Source organism: Accipiter gentilis, chromosome 28 (assembly GCF_929443795.1).
Source record: "Accipiter gentilis chromosome 28, bAccGen1.1, whole genome shotgun sequence".
Classification (NCBI taxonomy): domain Eukaryota; kingdom Metazoa; phylum Chordata; class Aves; order Accipitriformes; family Accipitridae; genus Astur; species Astur gentilis.
Genome location: NC_064907.1, coordinates 20809142 through 20825589, shown reverse-complemented (window position 1 = coordinate 20825589; position 16448 = coordinate 20809142). Strand labels below are relative to the sequence as shown.

Sequence of the window (16448 nt, the reverse complement as noted above, 5' to 3'; positions counted from 1 at the left end):
CCGTAACATCCCTGTGTGGCTAAATGCAGGCTCTGACTTTGGAGCATCCTTTTCCTGGGACATTTTTGGCAGTGGGGAGATGCTCGGGCTCTGGCGGGCAGAAGTTTTTTTGCTCTCCTTCCATGTGGGTTTCGTTCCTCTTGGGTTTGCGCTTACAGCTGCTGGGCAGGTAAGGAGGAGCTGGCAGCCTGTCCTGGCCTTGCAGGTTGCAGGGCCCTTATATGGCAGGAGTAGGTCAAATCCCTTTTATTTGATAAATAAATGTCTCTATGCAGGCTGGATCCTTCCCAATGCACTGCGTGTGCATTGAAGGCAATGAGCAGGATGTTGCAAAATCAGGACTTAACCCTAGTCCTGCAACCAAGTTCCTCCTTGTGCTCGTGCAGGTCCCTACAGCAAACTCCTCTTTTATTTTATTTTTTTCCCTCCTTTTGTTCCGATGACATCCACCCCGTGGCCTGCGGGATATGGTAGAAGCTTTCTCTCTCGCTGGGGCTAAATCTCTGGGTTTTGGGGCTGGGGTTTGCACAGCACAGGCAGTCGGGGCCATCTCCGCTCCATTGTGCGGCACAGCCGGGCCCTTCCCATGACAAAGGGCGTCTCATCTCCGCCAGCCCTCGAAGATGCTGCTGGAATATAAATACTAACCCCCATCCCGGCTCGCTTTCGCCAAGTCAGTGTTTCCCCAAGCCAGATGGCTCCTCCTGAACTTCTCATATTTTGCATACAAATCAAAAAAAAAAATAGGAACAAAAAAAAAAGGGCCGATTACAATCCGTGGTTGTAAAGACTTGCTTGTTTTGCTAAACCAGCTGTTCAGATTATTTCTTTGTTTTTGGTTTGGATTTTTTTTTTTTTTTCCCCCCCTGCTTCGTGTGGGCTGTTTCTAGGCAAATTCCTTAAAAAGAAAAAGAGCCCGGAGAAGCCACAAAGCACTGGGAAAGGTCAGGAGCAGACAAAGGCGGAGGGACGCGGCTGCATGCCACTGCTCTTCTGGAATACTTAATACCTCCACGCTCCCCCAAACTCTCCTGCAGCGGCGTGGGGTGGATGGGCAGGATGGGACCCGCAGCCCCGGAGCGGAGGCTGGAGGCTGAGCACTGTTTCAGAGGTAACTGTGACCCCAAACTGCAACATCTGCTTCCAGGCAGTTTGGGGTTTTTTGGTTTGTTTATTTATTTATTTATTTCCTCTTCAATCCCCTTCTCGGGGGCGGTTTTGGATCCAGATGGGATACCACGGCTCTGGTTGGGAACTGTTTGCTGCTGGCGCACGGACCCATTGCACCGTCCCGAAGGCAGAAAGGTGACATGCGATGCCTGCATGGCTCTGGCACTGAATATCACAGGGTTTGGGGCATTTTAAGGTAGAAACAGCCACTTTAGCCTGAGTGATGCAGCCTGCGAAGCTCCCTCTGGGACTCCTGCACGGAGCCAGAGCCGATCCTAAGAGCATTTCCAACCCGAGTGCGTGGGATGGGGCATCCTTTGGGATCCTGGTCCTGGCACCGGGGACGGGGCATCCTTTGGGATTCTGGTCCCGGGGTGCAACCTGGGTGCCAGAAACAGGGTGTCCTTTGGGAACCCAGACCCAGAGCCTGAACCAGGACTTTGAGATGGAGCATCCCTTGGGATCCCAGTCCCGGGGAGGGGGGACACCCGCACAAACTGGGTGCCCGGGGAAGGGCATCCCTTGGCATCCCCAGTCCTGCCGCTAAGGGCCGTCCCTTGGCATCCCGGTGCCGGCGTGATCCGGGGTGCCGGGGAGGGGTGTCCCCCAGGATCCCAACCCCGGCACCCCGGCGCGTAGCCTCGGCCACGCCCAAGCCACGCCCAGGCCGCGCCCACGCCACGCCCCACCGAGGGGCGGCCCTACGGGGGGCGCCGGCTGCGGCGCGGAGCGGCGCGGAGCGGGACCGGGTGAGTGCGGGCGGGATGGGCTGTCCCCATCCTCATCCCCATCCCCGTCCTCAGCCGCATCCCGGTCTCCAGCCCCCTCCCCGTCCATCCCCGGGCGCGGCGGGGGAGCAGCCCCGGGGCTGAACCGGAGCTACCCCGGAGCCCCGGCCGCAGCGAGCAGAGTTGGGGCGGGGGGGGGGAGATCCGGCCCCCACACCCCGGGGGTGACCCCTCTGCACCCAACGAGCATCCTCGGCATCACCCTCGCTTTTGGGGCCGGCCGCTCTCGCAGGCCGGAGGGGACCCGCGAGCACCCGCAGGTCCCCAGCCCCGTCGCGACCCCTTCGCCGCGACCCCCATCGCACCCGGGCTGGAGACCCACCAGCTCCTTTCCCAGAGCCCCCAACCAGGCGTCGGCGGTCGCCGGCTCTGCTCGAGCGGGGGTCTGACCTGCAAGTGTGGCCAACGGGTCCCCTCGCTCGTCCCCAAGCGAGCCGGCACCTTGATGGCATCGCCCGCCGGTGGCCCTGCCATCGCTCACCGCTCCCCTCCTTTTCCCTTTGCAGGACAGGGCTGAGGAATTGGACTGGCGAACAATAGCGGCACTGGAAAACAATGGAGCTGCCGCACCTTCGCGCTTAGGGACGCCAGACGGACACTCGGAAGAAATCCCGGCTCCAAAATAGCGCCTGGGCCGGAGCCACCGCTGCACCGGCTCGTGGGAGCCGTCCATCGAGCACCGTCGGTCAAGTCAAGGATCTGCCAGGACGGGGTGAGGGCACTCGGTTGTATCCCACCGCTGAGCAAAGCAGCTTTGAGAGGCTCCTGCTGCCTGCGAGGGAGGAATTGTCGCCTCCAGATGATGCTTTGCTACTAATTGCATTGGGATCGATGCGCCGCTGGGCTGGTTAAAAGCCGCCCTGGGCTGCAGGGAAGTGGCAGGGTTTGTACAGGAGGGAGCATCGCGGCCTCCCCAGGGAGCGGGATATTCCCACAATCCCTCGCTCGGCCAGGGGGGAAGCCTCAGCTGCGCCCAAATTGCGTCTCCCGCCTGAGCGGGGATGACGCCGAAGCGGTGGCAGGGATGCTGCTGAAGCGTCTGCATGCTGTGGGAGGGGACCGAGAAAGCAAAAAAACCCCTAAAAATGCTCCTTTCTTTGCAGGAGCAGGGAAGACCACCTTTCTCTTGCTGAAAACATGACCTTTGGGGTTTTTCTCTGGTTTTTTTTTCTATTTTTTGTTGTTGTACTTGATCTGTGGATCACCCCAGGAGCTCGGCAAAAGCGAGCACTCATTCCTGCTCTATGCGAGATGCTGCGAGCGTGGCAGGGCTCCCTCTGCACCGCGGGGCAGATGGGGCTGTAGGCATGCAGGGAAGGGTCTTGAGAAGGTTTTTTTTTAAGGAAGGGAATAAGTCTGGGGTCTGTCTGACCTGTAAGCGACTGCCGGAGCAGCCAACAGCTTGTGTTGGAAGGCAGAGAGGGCTGAAATCCTCCTGCCACGTGTGCAGGGGGAATTGATTTGATCTGATGTTTTTTTAAAAGCGCTTTGCAAGACAGCAGTGAAACCTCAGTCTGTGCCAGGTGTGAAGGAAATGCATTGCCTCAGAGTAGGGAAACTGAGGCACAGGGGGTGCCGGGAAATGAAGATGGCACCGAGCTGCCGAGCCTGAGCAACCGACTGGGCAATTTGCATGTTGCCAGCCTTTTTGTTTTGGTGATTTCCAGCTGTTTGCTAAAGCTATGGCAAAAAATCAGGGTGGGGGGAGCTGGTCTCCGTTTGGGGATCTCTGGGCGGCCACCACTCCCTTCCACCCACAGCCTGGCACTCTCGAGATCCAAAAAAGGAAGAGTTTGCCCCTTTTCTCGCATGCTTAAAAGGGGATGTGATGACGGAGGCGAAGGTGGCAGCGCCGGGGCGGTAAACAGGAAACCGGGCTCCTCGGTGCAGGGGGATGAACCTGCCTTTCAGGGCTCCCCTTCCATCCCCAAATGAGTCTTTTTTTCGGCTGGAGTTCGCCCCCCATGTTCCCTTCGAGGGAACTGGGCCCTTGGCTTCACCCCTTCGTAGCGCCGCGATGCCACGGGGCGAATCTCCCTACGATACCAAAGGCTGCACCCCAGTTTGCGCCGCTGGAGGATGGGGGGTGGTTCGGCTACGTTGGTATTTTGGGCAACTTTTTTGCATGGGTCAAGCAGCTGTGTCGTTTCATCCTCCTGCTGTGCAGCAATGTCTTAAGGGTGACTTCCCCAGAGCTTTTTCATCAGCTTTCAGGGGACACGAGCGAGATGCTTATTTCTACTGTTCCTGTAGCTTACAGCTGGTAACCCCTAAATTCATGTCCCCACCGGGGCAGGTGCCATGCAGCAGCTGCGCTGACGTTTATTCCAAAGCCACAAAGCTGGCTGGAAAATCCCCACCCGGTATCGTTTTTGAGGGATAAATAAGATTATTATTTGGTTTATTCCCAGTGGGAGGATAGATGGATGCGGGAGAGGCGGCTGCCGGCCGCAGGAGGAGGGTTGATGCCGGGCTTTGCCGGGATGCTCGCACGGCTCCTCGGCTCGTCAGGAAACCCGAAGCTTTGTCAGCTTTTCCGCCCCGACGTGCGATTTTTCGGTGACGGGTTTCTCTTCTGCTTTCTCCAGGCAGAGCTGGAGTCCCGGGGGCCGGGCTGGCTTCCTGCCCTTCCCCTGCCTGTTTCTGCCTGCTTGAACACCAGCTTTGTTTTTGCAACCTCTTCTGTGGTTTGAAGCACGACACAGAATGTTTTTGCTGTTGTATAGAAATTATTTGCTAGAATATGTCCCGATGCACAGGGTAAGAACTGGGGATTGCCGCCGTGCTGGAGGTTTAGGGGCAGGTCCTTCCTCCGACACAGGTTTTACCACATGTCCTTGGTTGAGTCATTTATCCGCCTGGATGTTGTTTGTGGAGTTTGGGGTTTTTTTGGCAGGAAAATGGGTTTGTTTCCCAGGGGATTGGGAGGAAGCACATGGCGATGCAGGAGGTGGAAGAAAACAGGGGTTTGCAGATTAAATGCTCTTTTCTTGCCTTGCTTTCTCTTTCTGGACAAGGGAAGGGAGGGGAGAGACCCCAGAAAAATGAAAGCCCATCTGTAGAAGGATTTGCACAAACACCCGAGGAAAAGTGTGACCTGAGAAGTCCTTTCTTGTCGCCTAAAACCGCCCCGACGTTGCGTTTCGAGGTCTGATTTCCAAAGTGCTCCAAGCCCACAAGCGACCCTGAGGACTTGACCCTAAATCTCACTTGAATTCCGCTTCATAGCACCCAAAAATCACGCTTATGCTCTAAGCCAGGGCCATTCCCAAGGTGGGATTTTTGGGGGAGTATCCGAGTGTTTGCATGAGAGCGATGGAAATGTTTTGGCACTGGAGGGAATGCACAAAAATTCAACCGGCATCGTTAAAAAAAAAGATAAAGGAACCAGCCCAGCATCTCTCGCTGCTTGCGAAAGTCAGCCCTCATGCCCACTGCCTGGTTTCGGGACGGCACTGGATCCAGAACCCCCTTGTCCGGAGCTTCGTAACCAACCCCTAGCAAAATAAATGGAGAGAAGGAGCAAATCCTGTTTATAACCCTGCCACCTCCAGGTCTGGCATCTCCAGGGCGGTCCATGGATGCTCGAAATGCAAATGTTAGCGTAAGCGTATCTCTGCCGGTATTAAATTTTCAGTGAGTTTACAACACTTCTCCCCTTATCTGATTTCTCCTCCCTCCCCATCGGTTTTCCAGGAGGAGTCGCTTCAAACTTTGCCTGCAGCTGCATCCACTGGAGCCTTTTCCCAAGATCTCTTCCAAATCCAAGCAAGTTTATTTTTTCCCCATTATGCAGGGGTGATTATCGGGGATGCAATAACAGGGCGGTTCACGCCAATGCTTTTCTCTCCTCCCTCTTTGCAATTCAGCTCTCATGAAAGAAGAGTGGGAGGATGGATTACGGTGGCTGCGAGTACCTGGTCCCCTGCGGAAAAGACAAATACATCTCCAAGTAAGATGCTTGGCAGGGCTGTAATGCAGAAATACAGTCGGTGCTGGTAGTTGGGGAGTTACTTGCAATATTCCTGGGGGTTTTTGCCATCGAGCTGGGAGGAGGGAAGCGACCCTGGGTTTTAACTCGGATGTGGTTGGATTTGGAAAGAAAAAGCCATTCTGGGGCAAGAAATGGCAATTTCCTTGAAAAAAAAAGGGGGTTTGTTGATGGGATTTTGAAATTTTTTTCTTAGGAGCGTGGCCAAATGCTCTATGAACGTTCATGAAATACAGGTTTTGCTGAAAAAGGTCCCTATCAGTGGTTGGCCTTTCATGCTTTGGTAAAGAAGTAAAATGGTTCTTAAGATTCAAGGAAGATTTTGGAGGAGATAAAGCATATATGTGATATTTCCCTCCCCTTTTTTCTCTCTCAGAACCCCGAGTCCCCATGATTTGTGCTTCTTTATACTAGTCTGATGGTGCCGAGCATCCTTAAACTCCATCAGCCAGCCCAGCTGAATTAATGGCACCTTTATGAATTAACGCCAGAGGCATCGCTTCCCTGTGATTCATTGCTGTGCTCAGACAGCCTGTGTTGATTTATTTTTATTTTTATTGTTTTATTTTTTTATCTTTCTTTTGCAACTAGAGCAGGGCTCAGACTTTTTATTTGAGCTCAAAGTCAGGGTCTGGAGCAACGAGCCGACTTGATCAACTCGCCTATGATAACTTGTGACTCCACCGTGACCCAAGGGCTTGGGCGCTCCGAAAATTTCCTTGTTTTTCAGCCTTGTGACAAACTCCACCAATGCCTGATGGGTTTTCTTACGTCTTTTTGCAAGGTTTATGGTGGGCACGGTTGCAGGGAGCTTGTCCCCCTGATTGTGGTTGCAAAGGGCAAACCCCTGGTTGAACCCGCAGCAGATATCCTCAACAAGGGAGGTCTGGAGGCAGCAAAAGACCCAGATTTGCCCCATGTGAAGCTGGTTTGGGTCCGCCAGCAGTGTAGCAGGTTCATCAGCCAGCCTGACCCTGGGAAGCAATTCCTGCTTTCTCCCAGATCCCCCAAATTTCCCCCCGGCCGGCTCAGGGGGTACCACGCCAGGTACGTCCTGCAACGTCCCCCCTCGCTCCTCCGCATCTCTGCTCAGCATCTTTCCCATTTTTTTCCAGAAATGAGCTGCTCTTACACTTGAAGACGTACAACATCTACTACGAAGGGCAAAATTTGCAGCTGCGGCACCGGGAGGTAAGAAACCCCCAGGGCAGGCACCCAACTTACCTCTGGCAGCAGAGAAAAAAAAAACCAAGGAAATTGGGTTTGATTCAGACTTGGGAGGTCCAAACAAAACCCGCCTGTCAGTATTATCCTCGCAGTTTGTATTTCGGATATCGAGGTGCCCGTCTCTCGCGCAGGAGGAAGGCGAGCTCATCGTGGAGGGGCTGCTGAACATCTCCTGGGGCTTGCGGCGGCCCATCCGCCTGCAGATGCAGGATGACAACCAGCGCATCCGTCCGCCACCCTCCTCCTCCTCCTGGCACTCCGGCTGCAACCTGGGAGCCCACGGGTGAGCGAAGAAACAAGAAGACACCCCACCCCCCCCCCGCGCCCCCCGCCCCAGCTGCGGTTTGCTGGGTGGCAACCCCAGCTCCCTTCTCTGGGTCCTTTTTTTTCCAACATGCAACACCCTGAGGAAGCCGAGTCTGAATAAAGTAGCTTGGTTTTGTGTTGCAAAGGTCTCCTTTTTTTGCAAAGACCTCCCCTTTTGCGACCCCCTTTTTGCAAAACCCCCCCTTTTGTAAAACTCCCCCTCTTTTGCAGACCCCCCCTTTTTTCCAAAGACTCCCTTTTCAACCCACTCCTTTTGCAAAGACCCTCCCCTTTTGCAACTCCCTCCCCTTTTTGCAAAGCCCCCCTCTTTTTTGCAAAGCCCCCCCTTTTGCAAAACTCCCCCTTTTGCAAAGACACCCCCCACCTTTTGCGAAGTCTCCCCGTTTTGCAAACAGCCCTTTGCCTGCAAGAACTTCCTTCTCAAACAAGCCTGGGATTTAACTTTAATCCAAGTTTAATGCTGGATGTTGCTCCGGGCTCAAGTAATTCCCCTGGGACAGCCGGTTCCCAGCCCCCCGGATCCTCAGGTGCTCGGGAGCAGCAAAGCCGTGGGTTATCCTGGCCGTGGGGGGGTCTGCCTGGTTTTGCATGGGTTTTTAGCTGTCTGCAAAGGGGGGAAAAAAGGGGGCAGGTTCAGCTTTGCTTGTGCATTGGTGTGCTGGAGCTTGCAAAAAGGCGGTTGCAGGCTTCAGCATCCCTTCCTGGGAAGAGGGCAGCTGGGATAAGACCCTCCAAAGGGGTTTTTTGGGAGCGGGACAAGATGGGATTCAAGACTTATATTGCAACTAGCCTGTGCTGTGACCCTGCAGGGCTGGTTACCTGCCAAATCCGCAGGGAGAATGGGCCCTATCCCATCCTGGAAATAGCAGCGTTGGGGCTCGGAGGGGAAATTATCCTGGTGCTTGTTCCCTCTGCAGCTGCTGGCTAACAGGGCACCCATCTTTTTTATTTTATTTCATTTTATTTTATTTCATTTCATTTTATTTCATTTTATTTTATTTTATTTTATTTATTTTTTTATTGCCAGGTCCGTGCTGAAGCCCAGCACCTTGCCGGACATCCAGGTTACGGATGCGGAGGCCATGCCAAACGCAGAGGCTCCTGGGAGCTGCGCAGGTGAGCCGGGCTTGGATCCGGTTGGATTTGGCCGGGCGGTTGGGAGCAGCTGCCTTATGCTCCAGTTTGCTTTGAGAAAAATATAAACCAGGCATTTTTTTCTCTAGAAGTTGGTGTCTCCATCTTGCTCCAGGTTCCTTTAAGCCATTTCCAAAGCGCCTCTTGCTAATTTATTTAATTGCAGCATGAAAATCTTAGCCCCGGTGGCCCAAAACCCTTCCTAAAAGGTTTTTGCTTGGGAAAAGGGCCACGCTGGGATGTGGTAAGAGGAATTTGGAAAGAAATACGGGGGATGGAGCAAAGAGCCTCGTGGGATCATAGGGAAAAGGATGTCAGTGCTTCCTTTTCCCGGCAGCTCCGCTTTTAGGGAAGAAGAATAGGCACCGTTGGGAAGTGCCGTTACCATGGGGAAGTCAACATTTGTGCAAAGTTTTTTTTTCCCCTCCCTGGTTTTTCTTCTGTATAGAGGGGGAAGAGCTTGTCCGCCCCGCGCTTCGTTAACCCCTTGTTTTGAGCATGAGGCAGCAATGAATGGGACACAAGCTGTCCCACCAGCAATTCCCACTGGAAAAACCTGCTTTAAGTGGTTTTCTTATTTGATTGGGGCATTTTTCAGATATTCCTGGCTTTTTTTTTTTTTTTTTTTTTTTTTTTTTAATGGAAACACAACCCAAAGGCAGAGAAGAACCAGCTAATCCTTTTGGCTTTGGGGTGCTCATCCATTTCCCAGCTCGGGGAAGAGGTCAGCACTTGTACAGTTCATTGATCCGTGAAACCTTTTGCCCCATCCTTGATCCTTCAGCTTTTCCCCTTTTGCTTTTTGATCTCCCTGCGCATGACACTTTATTTTTCCCCCCCCTAATTAAAGCTTGCCCGGGCGATATCCACAACGCATTGCACCGTAGAAAAAACCCAGCAGCAATTTCAGCCAGCCATATGACATTAATCCTCTGCCAGCGCATAAGAAAGAGTCTTTTATTATATTTTTCTCCAAAAGCCTATAAAAATCAGTCCATAACGTGCGTGCACGGCTCCTCGTGAGTGCTTAGTCACCGTGGCCCGTGGCGTGCATCTGGAACGGCGCGCACCAGAGATTTTTCTTGCTGCAGACATGCTTTGAATTAAAACATCCAAGCTCAAGCCCGAGAGGTTCATTAAAAATGGATGAAGAGCTAGTTTATAATAATCTGGAGCCAGGCCAGTTTTCACGCAGAGATCTGAAGCGCTGGCCTCGTTTGCCTGTTCTCATTAAAGGAAAGGAGGACAAAAAAAAAAAAAAAAAAGTTAAATTATAAAAAAGCGAGTAAAGATGCTCGAGTCCCCGGGAGAAGAGGCTTTATCAAGGTAGCAGCCTGGATTTATGCAGTTAATTCTGAATTAATAGCCTCCTTCAGGAGCTGGGAGAGAATAAACCAGTAGCTGCCGTGGTTTAAAATGGTGGGTTAAATCTGTCCTGGGAAGTTTGTAGGGCTGTATTTCTGGGATGGGGGCTTCTGCACCTGTGGGGGGGGGAGGACGACTCCCAGCAGCCGATTTGCAGCAGGGAGATGCTGGGGTAGGACCCGGGGGGATTCTCGCTTGCCCTCGGTCCTCAGCCCTGTCCTCCCACCATTTTGTTTCTTTTTTTCCAGCCACCAAATCGCAGCCGGAGGAGACGCCGCAGCTGATGCGGACACGGAGCGACGTGGGCGTACGACGCCGGGGCAGCGCCCGCACCCCCAGCGAGCAGCGGCGCATCCGCCGGCACCGCTTCTCCATCAACGGGCACTTCTACAACCACAAGGTGAGCCCCGAACCTCGCCGGCTCCCCAAAAACCTCTCCCGACAGATCGGTGGGGAAATCCAGGCCGGGGGGAGGTTTAAATGGACTTTGCGCCCCGTAGACGTCCGTGTTCACGCCGGCGTACGGCTCCGTCACCAACGTCCGGATAAACAGCACGATGACGACCCCCCAGGTCCTCAAACTGCTGCTCAATAAATTCAAGGTATGTTAGATATCCCCCCCACAAGCTCCCGGGTTGCTCTGCACGAGGAATTTATATCCCATGGATACAAAATGGAACGGTGGAGCGAAATAATGGGATTTTTTTATTATTTTTTTTTTTTAATTGCTGGGAAAGGCAAGGGTAGAAACGTGGACCTTTAATAGTGATTTGTGTCTCCGTTCAGATTGAAAACTCGGCGGAGGAGTTTGCGCTGTACATCGTCCACACCAGCGGAGGTGAGTCTGCAAAAAAACCCAAACCCTCCCCGGCACAGCCAGCGGGTCGGCCGCGGCAAAGCGCCGTTATCCGCCGGGCCCAACGCCGGTGCTTTGGGCGTTGCAGAGAAGCAGAAGCTGCGAGCCAGCGATTACCCCCTGATCGCCCGCATCCTGCAAGGCCCCTGCGAGCAGGTCTCCAAGGTCTTCCTCATGGAGAAGGACCAGGTGGAAGAAGTCACCTACGACGTGAGTTTGCCGGCACGGGATGTTCGTCGCTTTTGGATGGGCGCAGGGTGCAGCCGGGGGCGGAAAACCTGGCGGGGGGATGTCTTCATGCTGGGGATGCAGGAATTGCTTTGCTTTTCTCCCGTGTCTCCCCGTGAAAACTCCCCGTTTCATGGGAAAAAGCTTGTTCTGTGTTTAAAGAGCAGCTTCAAACTGCAAGTGAGAGCAAAGGGCCCCAGCCCTGTTTTGCCATCCCAAATCTGATCGCAGAAGAGCACTCGCTGCGCAGCTGTTGGTGCAATTGATATTTTTTTCCAGCCGGAGAAAGGGCTGCGGGTGAGAAACGGCTCGTTTATGCCATCTGCAGGTTCCCTCCCGCCCCAGCACTGCTTTGCTCTTAAATCAGAGCACAAATGAGGTGCTTTTGGGGTACGGTTGGGCTTAAACAGCACTCAGTGATAAGTTGGGGATGCACAGGTTTCTCCATAGGAAGGAGCCAAGTCTTGCAGCCAGTGGGTAAAGTAAAATAAACCTTGGGTGGATTTTTTTTTTTTCCCCAATAATTAGCACAAGCTGAAGTTCCTGGCGTGCAGAGGAAACATGTTTTCTTTTAGGGTTTGTTGCAAAAATCAGGGGGAGGTGGAGCGGTCCTTGATTTCCCCAGTTAAATCTGGGGAGAGGATGCTGAGAGGTCACCTGCAGCCTCGCGGGGTCGGTGCATCACCTTCTTCATCACCCGGCTTGGCATTTCTTTCCCACCCAGGTTGCTCAGTACATCAAATTCGAGATGCCCGTCCTCAGGAGCTTCATCCAGAAGCTGGAGGAAGAGGAGGATCGCGAAGTGAAGAAGCTAATGCGCAAGTACGCCAGGCTCGGTGGCATAGAGGGGAGATGCTGAGAGTTAAGGACGTTGTCAGGGGGTTCTTCTGGTGCCAAAAAATTCATTTGCACAGCCTTGCATCCCTAAAGCATGCATAAGCCATTGGGTTTTGCATTTTTCCAGGGTTTTTGTGGTAATTTGGGTTAAAAACCCAGCTCGATGCTGCAAAAATCCTGTTTTCCTTGTCCTCCACCTCTCCAGATACTCCATCCTCCGGCTGATGATCGAGCAAAGGCTGGAGGAGATTTCTGAAGGTCCGACGGCGATGTGAAACGCTTCACCAGCGCCATGGCTCCGAGTTGCATCACAGGAAGAGCCTTTTGCCCGCAGGACGTACTGTACCGAATCCCAAACCTCCGTCTTTCCCGGAGCACTCCCAGTATCCGCCCGGATCGCTGCGGCTCTGAGCCAACCCATCCTCCCGCACCTTCATCTGCGCAGCATCCTCGGGGGATTCCTCCTCGGCAAACGGGGTTTTTCCCAGCAAGGCTCTGGCCAGTGGCAACTTCAACAAAAACCTCAAATCCCTGGAAATAACAGGTTAAAAAAAAAAAAAAAAAAAGGAAATCTGTGAGCAGGGCGAGGGCTGCAAGCGTTGGAGAGGAAGAATTTTGGGCTCAGTTTGAAGATGCTCGCTTCAGCGGTGCCTGCATGTGGCTCCTGGCAGAGGACCCGCTGCTCGGTGGCAAGAGAGCACAAATAATTCCTCTTTTTAAAAAAAAACAACAAAAAAGCACATTTCTATTGCAATAATTCACAGGTGACGGGAAGCTTTTGTAAATCGGAAGGGTCAGCTGAGAATTGGGGTTTTTTTAACACTTTTGCTGCCAAAAGCAAACCTGGGGACTGATGGTTGGATTTATAGCAAAAGAGTAAATCGCATTTTTCTGCCGTGTTCCCTTAACCTGCATCTGGTCGCATAACTCCCTCCTTCCCCCATTTCTAATTTGCACTAATTTTAGGGATTTTTAAAACAAAAAAACAAACCACGATGTCAAACCTCTCTGGTAGCTGTAACATGCCAAATAGTGCTCACAGGAATAGTTGACGGTGCTGAGCATCTCTCAAGGGATGCTGTATGGAAAGGGGTGGGGCAGGGGGGCAAGAGGAGGGGGAGGCAGAAATAAAGAGGAGTTTATTTTGCATATTGGTTTTGCAGCGGTGCTGGCACATCATCCCGGTGAAACTGGGACCTGGACTGGCTCCGTTACCACCATCGCACGTGGAAAAACCTCTTTCCTCCCAGGCTAAACCAGCAATATCAATTTTATACCTCGACATGAACTAAAACTCTGACTTTCTCCCTCCCTTGTGTTTTTGCAATGTGTCTTTGTAATTTTTTTTAATTTTAATGGTACCTTTTCCACCTTTAACATGTGTTAGGGAAAGTATTGTACAGCAAGAAAAGCTTTTTTTGTATTTGAAGGATGACTGTGGCATTGCTTTGTTGATTAACAAGAAAACAAAACATGTAGCAACTTAATACAGAATGAAAAACCCCGAGTTAGAGCCTGGTTTGTTCAAAATAAAGCACTTTGCAGATAGAAATGCTACTGAAGTGGGCTCTGCGTAGGCTGGGAGTGACGAGGGAGAAGAGAAAACCTGCCTGAATCCTGGCGGAGAAGTTTCCCGAGGAGAAATGCTTCTGCCCTGCAGTTTTGGAGACTCACAACTAAATTGCTGGAGGATTTTGGGGGCTGTTGTAGGGTTTATCCAGCCCTTAGAGACTATTTATCCCCATGCGCCATGCTTGGTGGGCTCCATCCTCTGGATATTTCCCTTCCAGAAGGTAAAACTCACCTCTAGAAGAAAACCTCTGCATTGCTTAGCCTTGTTTTAAACCCATCGCGGTTTTAAACCTGATATATTCAGGTTTTTTCACCTCCTCGAGACCGAGCTCTCTGCATCCCCAAGGTTATCCCCAGCCACGCTTTGCTTTCTCTCCGAAGCCACCGACGCTGCATTATCCGGCCCATTGAAGCCCGTTTATCCCTCCCCGCGCAGGAGGGGGATACGAGTGACGTCGGCTCCGCTTATCGAAGCTTTATCCGCCAGGAAAAGTCCGATGTGAGTCCAGCCCGGCGGGCACAGACGGGAAGAGCCATCGCCGGCGCGGCACCGGGTGCACGGGTAAGGGCGGCATCCTCGGCATGGAGTCAAGGGATAAAAAGAGAAGGAATTTGGGAGGGAGCAAGGTGGAAAGTGTAGGGTTTTGGCACACACCTGAGCTGGAGGTTGGGATGGGGAGAGCAGCCCAGGGAGGCACCACAACCTGACCGGCCGCTTTGGCACCGGGCTTTTCCCCGGATTGTGATCCATAAGCCTGGATACTGTAGGGGAAATCAAGAGGAGAAAAAAATAGGGAGGAGGGGAAAAAATCCACATCTTTTTACTTTTTGTGGGGTTTGCTGCCCAGGTTTGTGGAGTTTCCAGTGGTGGTGATGCAGCTGCAAACAGCTGGAAGGGGGACACGTGCTTCTCTGGGCTTTTCTTAAAATAAACCATATTAGTTGGACAAGAGGGTAGCGAAATGAGGCAAATTATTTTAATCCACCCCCCTTTTTTTTTTCTTTTTTCTTTTTTCTTTTTTATTTTTTTTTTTTTTTTTTTTTTTTTTTTCAAAACACTGGGTTTTGAAGCAGGGGGCGGGTCAGGCCTGGCACTTTCTAGCAGGGGCCGCGGGAGGGAAACGCTGACGCAGGGATGCTGCGGCCGGGGCGGCCGGCCAGGGGGGCTCTGCTTTTTCAAAAGGCTTTTGTCAACACGGCTCCTGCTATTTTTGGGACGATTTTGGGGCTGCGATGGCTCAGCAGCTTCGGTACAATGAGGCTGTTTGCTCAGCCGCCGGCCAGAGGGGTTGCAGGGTGGGGGACGGGGAGGGGGGGAATCACATCGTGATGCTCCGGTGCTTTGCAGCGGGGTGGAAAAGTGAAGGTGCAATCCCATCAGTACATCAAACGCATTCAGTTATTGACTATATTCAACGTAGGTCGGACCGAGCCTAAGGCAAACCACGCGGAGCCGGCGTCCCCGCGCTCACCTTGTGCCCCTTTCGCAGGTCGGGCATGATGAGGCCCCGCGACGCCTGGTGCTGGGTGGCGATGCTGCTGCTCGCCCTCTTCAGCGATTTCGCCGGCAGCCGCCGCGGTGCCGGCGGGAGAACCGGCGGGCGAGGAGGCGGCGGCGGCGGCGGCGGCGGGGGGCTGCGGGGGGGCTTTCGGGCCGTCTCCCGCGGCGGTGGCACCCCCGGCCGTGGCTCGAAGGTGGCAGGGGCCATCGCGGCCGGCGCCGCTGCGGGGTACGGCATGGGGCTTCTGGGGCGCCCGCGGCCATCCCGCCTGGGTCACGGTGTCCCGGCGGCCCGGCAGCCCCCGCCGGCGGGCGGTTTTCACGCCCCGAGTTGGCCGGACATGGGTGCCAAGCGGGGACCCCCAAGCCGAGCCTCCGGGGACCGGCGTGGTGGCATCGGTCCCGCTCTGCTGCTGGCGCCCGTCGTCTGCTTCGTCAGCCACGGGCTGCAGCGCTGAGCACGAGGAGGGGACCCCGGGTGACCCCCCGGCCGGCCGAGCCCGCCGGGATTTCTTAGCGAATGACTTTCCCGGGAGATTAGACGCGGCTTGGGGAGGTGGAAGAGATGCTCCGCCGCTGCCTTGGTTTTTCCCACCCCCCCGCCGGCGCGATGGGACCCCGGGCCAGCAGCCGGAGCTGGGCAGCCGTCCCCGCGCTCGCGGGGCCACCCGGGAGCCGGCCGGATCCTGCAACCCCCCAGCTGCAAGAGCGCGTACGTGAGCAAATCCAGCCCTGCAAGGACGTGTGGATATTTGCACCCGGAGAGATGCTGGATCAGCCCTGCCAGAGCTTGGTTCTAGTTTCCCGTTGCACAGCTTTACCAAAAAAACGCTCCTTTCCCCCCAAAAGAGCGCTGGGACTCGGGGAGGGGGGATGCGGGCCTTGAAAACGGACCCCCTCTGCCTTGCAATAAAGTTTGGCCTTGAGACATCCTCTCCTTTTTTTAACCAAATCCAGCGTGTTTGGCACCGCTCGCAACCCCCAGGAAGAGCCACATCTTGGAGAGATGCTGCGGTGGGGGGTGAGCGTGATGCTCGGGGACAAACCCCCCCGCCCCGTCCCATCTCTCTGGCTTTGATATGATCAAAGACGTCCCGGTCTTTAGCATCCCCATCCCAAACCGCACCCAGCTGTGGGCCTGACCCTCCCTCAGGTGCTTCGTGTTTGGCAGAGAGGATCCAGATCCTCCCTGGGAATAAAGAGAGAGCTTCGGTGAGGGATGCTTTCCCCTCCAGCATCTGCATTTTTCTTCTCTAGCCCCTGTCTTGGGTGGTTAAACCTTCCCTAAAACCTGGTTTAGCTGCAGCAGCAAAACCATGGCTGTAAGCAAAGAAAATAAAGAGGCACCAAGTGAAATATTGGGGATCCCCCAAAAAGCCCGTGGGCAGCTGCAGTCACCATCCTCCAGCAGGTAAGTCCTTTGCTGAAGTATTTTTGAGCCTGGATGTCTGT

The 16448-nt window shown here is 53.8% G+C and overlaps 2 protein-coding genes across 11 annotated transcripts; both read left to right on the top strand.

The window, feature by feature from the left end:
- The first annotated feature begins 888 nt into the window (after positions 1–888).
- Positions 889–13430, top strand: RASSF2 (Ras association domain family member 2). 9 transcript variants are annotated; one of them, XM_049830999.1, is made up of 13 exons: positions 889–1111; positions 2465–2670; positions 5655–5726; positions 5828–5910; positions 7065–7140; positions 7308–7459; positions 8531–8619; positions 10251–10402; positions 10503–10604; positions 10789–10840; positions 10947–11068; positions 11811–11908; positions 12129–13430. In XM_049830999.1, exons 4-13 carry the CDS (start codon positions 5852–5854, stop codon positions 12196–12198), a joined length of 972 nt encoding a protein of 323 aa, XP_049686956.1. In that variant the 5' UTR covers positions 889–1111; positions 2465–2670; positions 5655–5726; positions 5828–5851; the 3' UTR covers positions 12199–13430. The 9 variants fall into 9 exon arrangements, with proteins under 9 accessions (XP_049686956.1, XP_049686955.1, XP_049686953.1 ...); XM_049830998.1 differs by lacking the exon at positions 889–1111 and adding an exon at positions 1860–1919; XM_049830996.1 differs by lacking the exon at positions 889–1111 and adding an exon at positions 4981–5556 and having other exon boundaries at positions 1928–2670.
- A 102-nt stretch (positions 13431–13532) lies between these two features.
- LOC126051587 (uncharacterized) lies at positions 13533–15883 on the top strand. Of its 2 annotated transcripts, XM_049831002.1 has the most exons (3): positions 13533–13716; positions 13932–14057; positions 14986–15883. In XM_049831002.1, exons 1-3 carry the CDS (start codon positions 13567–13569, stop codon positions 15511–15513), a joined length of 804 nt encoding a protein of 267 aa, XP_049686959.1. In that variant the 5' UTR covers positions 13533–13566; the 3' UTR covers positions 15514–15883. The 2 variants fall into 2 exon arrangements, with proteins under 2 accessions (XP_049686959.1, XP_049686961.1); XM_049831004.1 differs by having other exon boundaries at positions 13533–14057.
- The last annotated feature ends 565 nt before the right edge of the window (positions 15884–16448 follow it).

Excerpts from the sequence above, each read along its gene's own strand:
- LOC126051587 (XM_049831002.1), top strand. The coding sequence starts at position 13,567 with ATGCTTCTGCCCTGCAGTTTTGGAGACTCACAACTAAATTGCTGGAGG. Across the intron at positions 13,717-13,931 it reads GGATATTTCCCTTCCAGAAG|GAGGGGGATACGAGTGACGT; the intron begins GTAAAACTCACC and ends CTCCCCGCGCAG. Across the intron at positions 14,058-14,985 it reads GCGCGGCACCGGGTGCACGG|GTCGGGCATGATGAGGCCCC; the intron begins GTAAGGGCGGCA and ends CCCCTTTCGCAG.
- RASSF2 (XM_049830999.1), top strand. The coding sequence starts at position 5,852 with ATGGATTACGGTGGCTGCGAGTACCTGGTCCCCTGCGGAAAAGACAAA. Across the intron at positions 5,911-7,064 it reads AAAGACAAATACATCTCCAA|AAATGAGCTGCTCTTACACT; the intron begins GTAAGATGCTTG and ends ATTTTTTTCCAG. Across the intron at positions 7,141-7,307 it reads TGCAGCTGCGGCACCGGGAG|GAGGAAGGCGAGCTCATCGT; the intron begins GTAAGAAACCCC and ends TCTCTCGCGCAG.